The following is an 8,581-nucleotide window of genomic DNA, read 5'->3' as shown; positions in this document are numbered from 1 at the left end:
AGTCGCGCGATACCGCCTGAAAATCTAAACCGATGAAAATTTGAAAATGATAGAGATAGAACCCTCTCAAACTGGAGTCGCACGGCGTAAGCAGTGTCCACACGTCGATCGATGTCGCCTGAAACGTCCACACTGCCTCGACAACATAGATTCACCTCGTCGATCGACGGCCGTCGACTATGTATGGACACAGCTTTAACTCTCTTATAGTCTGAAAGGTTTGTAATCCAAACCATTTTCATGGGTAGAGAAATCGGAAAAAGGATGATAGATCAAACAGGAGAGAAAAAAACAAGATTTTACCTACTCCAACGTATAAGCCTGGCAGTTCAGCGTGGGAATGCGGCTTCGATTTTGAGTGCCCTTCCAGGTTTTCATGTTTTATTTGTAATTTTCAATGTATTCTTTAATAAATGCAGACTTACCTAAGAAAAAAACAAGATTTTACCTACTCCAACGTATAAGCCTGGCAGTTCAGCGTGGGAATGCGGCTTCGATTTTGAGTGCCCTTCCAGGTTTTCATGTTTTATTTGTAATTTTCAATGTATTCTTTAATAAATGCAGACTTACCTAAAAAAAAAAATTCATAGGTTTGGATTTTCAGGCGACATCGCGCCATTCCGGTTCAAATGTGCACCAGGCCTACAATGCCTGGAGTAACCTAACCCTCTCACCCCACCCCCTCTGTTTTTGAAATGTGAAGCTTGGTACCCCATTCTGTGCTGTAACCCCCCTATACTACCCTGTAACTCCCCCTGACTACCCTTCTACCGCTTTCCTTACTAATCACTCGTTTTAATTGGAGCATATAAATGTATGAAACTTTTACCTCATTATACAACTCCGGCGTGTATGTGTGAGCATAATGAGCTTTTGCCCCCCCAAACACGCTCGGTGTGTTCTAATTCAGTGATTCTCAAAGTGGGGTCCGCGGCCCCCTGGCAGATTTTTTAAATGTATATATATTATGAGGGGAAAAGAAAACAGTCACTTAAAATATAGTTAGGGGCCGCGGTGCCCTCACAAATGAAAAAGGCCACGTAGAAAAACTAATTTGGGAACCACTGTTCTAATTTATTCTTCTTTTTTTTTTTTCTTGTGTTTGTAAACTTGATTTTATTTCTTTCTCGCGAGACTTGGGTTTAAAATGTACGCAGCGCAGTTCAAAATCTCGATTACATAAATTTGTGTACCATGACCTCGTACAAAAAGGAAAAATTGTTTTCTGGGTTCTTGGTCTGTACGTATGAGAGTTTCAAACAATTCTAAATATGACGTCCTCCACATTATAATTCAGGATAAAATTGGGGGAAAGGTCAATAGAAAGAAGACGACTATCGTGAAATTCGTGGGTTCAGGCTAAAGGCTAATCTTGACGGCTCACAGTGGAAGAAAAAACCATGTCGTGGTAGGTGGAAGAAGTCCTTGAAGAGAAACTTTATTACTACTGAATAGAATAGAAAGCCAGAAGGAATCCATTTGGATTAACTTCAATCTCAAACTAATGTCTCTGGGCATTATACACTGTTCCTACATTACATTAAAAGAGGGGGGGCCTTTTCTGACGAAATTCCTGTGTATGCGGAGTCCAGTATGGAGGACTATTGCACCCCTAAACACTGTTGCTAACCCAGCGCTTTCCATTTCAGGTCTCAGCCCATTGCTGTCGAGTCACCGGGAAAGTCTGGAGCCAAATTCTATCAATCCTATGACAGATTGTTTATTATCAAAACGCTGACGAGCGAGGAGGTGGAGAGAATGCACTCGTTCCTCAAACAATACCATCCGGTAAGTAGAATTAAAGATACACAGGGCAGTTAGTTAAATGAGAGATACTGGATTCACACAGAGCAACTCGGATAAAAAATTGGTGCTTTAATAGTTAGTTAGCATACCTAGGCATACCTAAGCAATGGGATTAATGAGAGGCGGCCTACTTCTGCCTTGTAAGCGCTAGGTCGTAGGTTTTGTCCTAAACGGATAAGGTTCGTTCTCGGACCGGCTGGCTTTCTCCTATTCTGTCTTCCTTCTCTCTTCGCTTTCAGGACGATAAGACCTTAGCAGTTACAGTTCCCTCTATCAAACCTCTTTTGAAAATAGAAAGTAAAAAGTACTGCTTATAATTATGTAGTTATTAGTAAAATGGAAGTTTTCTCCACCTTTGTCGGCTTTTTCAAAGAAACTCGAATCGAAGTCTGATAAACATGTAAAATTTCAAAGCGGTGAGAATAACTTGAATTTACCAAAGATGACTGACATCATAAGGTTAATCAATGAATAATGTCTCTCCCTCCAGTACATCGTAGAGAGGCATGGCAAGACCCTGCTCCCCCAATACCTGGGTATGTACCGACTCACTGTGGATGGCGTAGAGCACTACGTGGTGGCCATGAGGAATGTGTTCTCCAACCATTTGACCACGCACAAGAAGTTCGACCTGAAGGGATCCACTGTGGATCGGGAGGCGTCGGAGAAGGAGAAGGAAAAGGATTTGCCCACGTTCAAGGATAACGATTTCGTGCAGGGCGGTACCAAGATAGTCATCGGGGATGAAGCCAAGGAGAAACTGCTGGAGACTCTCAATGCAGATGTTGAGGTGAGTTAACCTCGGCATAGTAGGGTCCACTTTTTTTATCATAGGAAAGGCAGCCCTTTCCTTTGACCCATGGCCGGGTCCACAAAGTGAGTTTGAACTTCGTTTAAGTTAAACTTACTTAACTTGAAGCGAATTTAAACTCGGATTGTGGGCCCGGTCTGTACCTCCCAAGGCTATTCGCTAGAATATCAACCTAGAAGTTGATGGTTTAAGCCTCAGCAGATGGGCTAACCGTGCCCCAGTTCATAGATCACATTCATTTTACTATCCCGTTTGTGTTTCTCCTCACAGTTCCTCACCAACCTGCACCTGATGGACTACTCGCTTCTGGTCGGGATTCACGACTGCGCACGCGCAGAGGCCGAGGAGCTAGCCAATGAGAACAACGGAGGGGGCGGGGGGGCAGACGATGAAGATGAGGAGGACAGTGAGGGGGTGGGGGACCGCATCCCGTGGGGCACCACCCCGCCTGATTCCCCTCACACGCTGAACCGAGAGACCTCGCTACAGTATGACGGAGCCATTATACCCGAGCTCGACATCTATGCCATTCCTAGCGCCGAGAGTAAGTCATTTGTATTAATGTAGTAGGGCCCAAAGTCTGCCATCATTGTCAAGCATAAGAACCAAAGATAACAGACCAAAGCAGAAACCACAAGGCAATGATAGAACGGTCAGAGGTCACAACTCATGCAATCGAACTCTATGAGAGATGGTTTAAGTGACTATGGAATGAGTTGGAACCTAAGACGTCACAGCTAAACCTACGCCCTCCTGTTTACCAGACGAGCGTCTCGTCTTGACCACTACGCTACCAAGACATTTTTGTAAACATCAACTTTCGTTTTCAGATGCCCCGGTCAAGGAGATCTACTTCATCGCACTCATCGACGTTCTCACGCACTACGGGGTCAAGAAGCAGGCTGCCAAAGCCGCCAAGACCCTCAAGCATGGCGCCAACGTTGACGGCATCTCCACGTGTGATCCAGAACAGTACGGAAAGCGATTCATCGAGTTCCTGTCCAAGGCGATGGAATAGATCTCTCTCGACTCGGAGAAAGCATTCGGTATGGCCATGGCTTTGTATGTGGTTCTGGGTGTCCGCAGGGTGCTCTGCTGTCACCACGGGTGTTGATTGACGTCGTGTCTTGCTACCTTCTCGTTTTTTATTACTTCTTCATTACCAAATATAAACGTTGTGATTAATAATAATAGTGCTTATTTATACTGCTCGAATAAGACTAATCTAACAGGAGGCTACTATCTAGGGATGGGATATTCAACTCTTTTCGAGTATTCAGGATACACGATTCTTTTTTTCCCACTCTACAATAATCACAATATTCCCTTGTACCTATTGTCTGTGAGAGCTGCAGGCTGAGCAAAGCTTAGAATTTTTATGTTTTTTAATATAGGAATTCTAAGCAAGCAACGACTTTAAAAGAATCGGCTCTTTTGAACACCGCAAATCCATTCACACGACTCTTTGAATCGATTCACTCAAAACTTACCTATCCCTACTACTATCAGTATTATGGTCAAATTCTCAAACAATGTTGAGGATAAAATTCCATACCTCTGCTGGGATTGAACCCACGCCCTCCTGCTTATTAGTTGGTAGTGCGTCTGCCTTGTAAGCGCTAGGCCGCGGGTTCGATTCCCGCCCGGGGCGGATATGCGGGGAGAAATTAATTGTTCAATTAGGTGAAGTGATGAGTGATAATGACATTAGCGGGGCAAACTTTTTCCGCCATGGCACAGATTAATGATGAAGATAATCTAACCTCGTTAAATCTCAAGTGATAGGGACCACGCCCTTGCAAGTTCTTTAACCCTTTAGCTTGAGTTTTTAGAAGAGAAATTTTGAAAGAAACGAAATGGATAGAAAATACTGCATAGTCTGAGACATGGTGATGTGTTTTGGTCAGTTTATGTACAGAAAAACTGGATAATTTCATATTGACGAAAATGATGAACAAAGTTTACTGTGTCTTTTCTAAGGCACAGCCCACAACCCAACAAAGAAACTTATTAGCCATTGGAAAAAAAAATCCGCCCGCCGGGATTCGAACCTAGCACCTCTCGGTCGATAATTCTCGACGCAACCGAGTTACAAAGGCGTTCAAAAGAGCCAGGATAAGGGCTAAAAGCCAATGTCTCGGGCGGGAGGTACGTGAAATACGGATGATGAAATGAAAAGCTTACTGAAAAAGTTATCGTCAGTATTGATTGGAAGGGAAAAGCACGGGAGACGGGGAATTTTATTTTTTATTGTATAATATTTTCAATTCCTTTCTCCCTTTTGTTTTTTTGTATTGTCCACAGGAATTTAGTCAGATAGATAGAGGTAGCCAGCCTAGTTAGCTTAGTTGGTAGTGCGTCTGCCTTGTAAGCGCTAGGCCGCGGGTTCGATTCCCGCCCGGGGCGGATATCATCCTGATGGGATAATGTTCGTTCTCGGAACGGCTGGCTTTCTCCTATCCTGTCTTCCTTCTCTCTTCGATTTCGGGACGATAAGACCATAGCAGTCACAGTTCCCTCTGTCAAACCTCTTAAAAAAATAGATAGAGGTAGGTATGTATTAAGGTAGGAACATACTACCATCACGTCACGTCCCGTGAGCTCATGGGGAGTCAGAAAGATGTAGTTGAGAGTTTTCCCATAATATTGTAGGTAATCTCGTTCAGGACAGCCCCACTACTCTCACTTCATGTGAGATCACGTGACGTGACGTGATGGTAGTGTGTTTCTATCTTTAGTTGAAACTTGAAACTGTGGCAGAAAAGATGTCTGGAGTTTGGATGTTTTTATGGGGGAAAAATGTTAGGGAGAGGTGAAGATGAGTCATTTTTCTCCTGTCTTTTTGTTGTCCAGAAGTTTTTGGCAAAAGCTAGGCAGGTTTTAAGTTCTCCTATCCTGTCTTCCTTCTCTCTTCGATTTCGGGACGATAAGACCATAGCAGTCACAGTTCCCTCTGTCAAACCTCTTAAAAAATATAGATAGAGGTACATATGTATTAAGATAGAAACATACTACCGTCACGTCACATCATGTGAGCTCATGGGGAGTCAGAAAGATGTAGTTGAGAGTTTTCCCATAATATTGTAGGTAATATCGTTCAGGACAGCCCCACTACTCTCACTTCATGTGAGATCACGTGACGTGACGTGATGGTAGTGTGTTTCTATCTTTAGTTGAAACTTGAAACTATGGCAGAGAAGATGTCCAGAGTTTGGATGTTTTTATTGGGAAAAAAATTAGGGAGAGGTCAAGATGAGTCATTTTTCTCCTGTCTTTTTGTTGTCCAGAAGTTTTTGGCAAAAGCTAGGCAGGTTTTAAAGCGAACTTGAAACTTTACAAGGTGTCAAAAGTTCGGACATGTTTCTACAAGGATTATTTAAGGATCTGTCATTTTCCTTGTCGTTTTCTCATGGAGATAAATTTAACATTGGCAGATGTTTTTATAAGTCACTTATCTCGAGCCTTTGTAAAAGGAAAAAAAGCTCCCTCGTTCTGCCCTCGTAAAAGAAAAAAGTAAAAGGCTGAGAAGAAGTTACATTTTCGAAGTGGAGCTGGAAATTTATAAGGGAGATGTCTAGATTTATCTCAGACCTGACTGGGTAGATTTTCCTCGTTTTTATATCTATGGCCAGCGACTTCAGATTCGTGGGTATTGACCTCAAAGTATTCTCAAAAACACGGTGCCCGAACCGTCCCCGAGCATTCTCAAAGGTCAAACATTTCAACGAGCACCTGTGGCGCCTAAGGTCTGCCGCACATTGGAAGTGTAGTCGCGCGATACCGCCTGAAAATCTAAACCGATGAAAATTTGAAAATGATAGAGATAGAACCCTCTCAAACTGGAGTCGCACGGCGTAAGCAGTGTCCACACGTCGATCGATGTCGCCTGAAACGTCCACACTGCCTCGACAACATAGATTCACCTCGTCGATCGACGGCCGTCGACTATGTATGGACACAGCTTTAACTCTCTTATAGTCTGAAAGGTTTGTAATCCAAACCATTTTCATGGGTAGAGAAATCGGAAAAAGGATGATAGATCAAACAGGAGAGAAAATTGATTTTTGTTGGGTTTTTTTTTTTTTTTTTTTTTTTTTTTACAAGGCAGTTGATTTGATTAGATGTTTTTGAACAGTACAGTAGAAAATCTGAAACAACTAACGAAGGTTTTCCAATCAGCTGTTTGGTGACACTGTAGTATTTACTATTTACCCATCAGCTGGCTCTTATAATATCCGGGAGTTAACTGAAACCGGATTTTTTATGTTTTTTAATATAGGAATTCTAATCCCTATTTTCTTTGTTTTTTACTCTCCTTATTTATTGAAAGTTATTTACAGAGAGAAAGTTTAACATGGAGAGTCCTTATCTCTAATACCAATTTTTAGAACACTCCCGATTTTTTGTTTCGCATTGTGGGAACTCAAATACTTCACATAGCTGAAATGAAGAAGGTCCAAGACACGATGTACAATCTAGCCTTTCTATTTATCAAACCAATTTACTCCAAACATGTGGGTGCTCCTCCCATGTCCTTTTTTGATTTTGTTTACTATTATACAATATTGTAAGATTTGTTATTTAACACGCACAGAACACTTAGGTTTACTTCTAACCTTTCCCTCCTACTTTTAATGGGGGTTTCTATCAAGCCTGTCGATTTAGAAAGCTTCTTGGTTTTGATTCTACAAGACTTTAGCCCGATATATTTTCACAGCGATTTTATAGGTACCTATTACACCTCTCAAGCAATGCTGATTTATAGGTACCTATTACCTATACAAGAGCCTTTGAATTTTTTCCACCGGATTACAATCTTGGGGGACTTTGTTTTTCTACCATTGGAATACAGTCTTGGGACTGTATAATTAATCTTGGGACTGTATCCAGCAAAACTTACGGTGATCCCAGAGTTGAAAATTGGTATCTTTTGTAGTTTCTTTAAAAAGTACCAATATTACAGAAATATTTCTGGGAGTGGTTCTCGGTCGAAATTGTCAATACGCAGCTGGACAGTTTACTAGTAGAAACTAAATTACTGAGCTCGATGTCGTAAACTGAAGTACCTCCTCGGTACCTATAGTTTACTAGTAGAAACTAAATTACTGAGCTCGATGTCGTAAACTGAAGTACCTCCTCGGTACCTATTTTTTTTTTTTTTTTTTTTTTTTTACAAGAAGATTTAACATAAAATTAACACTCCTAGAAAGTTGCTTAGGAATAGCATTAGTACCTAGTTTCTTGTAATATTTTTCTACTTTATTATTTATCTACATAATTATTAAGGTTTAAAAGAATCATACTTTTATTTATTATGCAATTGTATTTTATTTTATTTTTTTCTTTGTTTTTCAATATTATTATTTCTAATTTTGTTTAATGTTGTAGAATTCTCCACTTCCTTGCCGAAAGGAATTTAGAATGACTTTTTCTTTGTGGAAAGCAGGGTGTGTATCGGACTGGAAAACCTAGAAAACTAGGTTACAAAGTCATTTTGAAGAAAGAAAGAAATAGAGGAAATTTTTAAAAATAAAAGAAAGGTGATTTCTTTCATATTATAAAGTCATTTCGAGAAAGGTACTCGAACATTCTAAATTCCTAAGTCTCCTAATATTTTGGTCTGTATTTTGTGCTTTTATTTGATTATTTCCCCCCTTATTTTTTGTGTCACTATTTTAGTCTCCGTTTCAACTGCCTCTTGCCCGTTGCTGCATTTATTATTATCGCACTGCAAGTTGTCAGAGAATGGTCAAATTTCGTTTAGAATATGAGCTACGTTTTGCTCGGGATAACTAGGAAAAATAGTTGATTTATAGGTAATTCGAACAGTGCACAATATTGCTCCATGTTTCCTCGAGACCATTTTGCGTCTACGATTTTTGTTGTAAATATACAATCTTCATTGTAGTTCGTCCCGATCAAAACGTGACTTTGAATTTGTAATGAGGGATGTGTGATTTAAAA

General features: G+C 40.9%; 1 protein-coding gene across 1 annotated transcript; it reads left to right on the top strand.

Moving 5' to 3' along the window:
- Positions 1 to 1,649: 1,649 nt before the first annotated feature.
- On the top strand, positions 1,650 to 4,193 carry LOC103507318 (phosphatidylinositol 5-phosphate 4-kinase type-2 alpha; the record flags this gene model as incomplete). The annotated part of the gene is given in 4 exon segments (XM_008471784.3): positions 1,650 to 1,788; positions 2,297 to 2,596; positions 2,888 to 3,161; positions 3,448 to 4,193. Coding segments are annotated over 4 exon segments (901 nt in total), but the record flags the coding sequence as incomplete, so codon positions are not given.
- Positions 4,194 to 8,581: the final 4,388 nt, after the last annotated feature.

This window comes from Diaphorina citri, unplaced genomic scaffold, assembly GCF_000475195.1.
Source record: "Diaphorina citri unplaced genomic scaffold, Diaci psyllid genome assembly version 1.1 scaffold305, whole genome shotgun sequence".
In the NCBI taxonomy this organism is placed as follows: domain Eukaryota; kingdom Metazoa; phylum Arthropoda; class Insecta; order Hemiptera; family Psyllidae; genus Diaphorina; species Diaphorina citri.
This window is presented reverse-complemented; position numbering and strand designations above follow the sequence as displayed.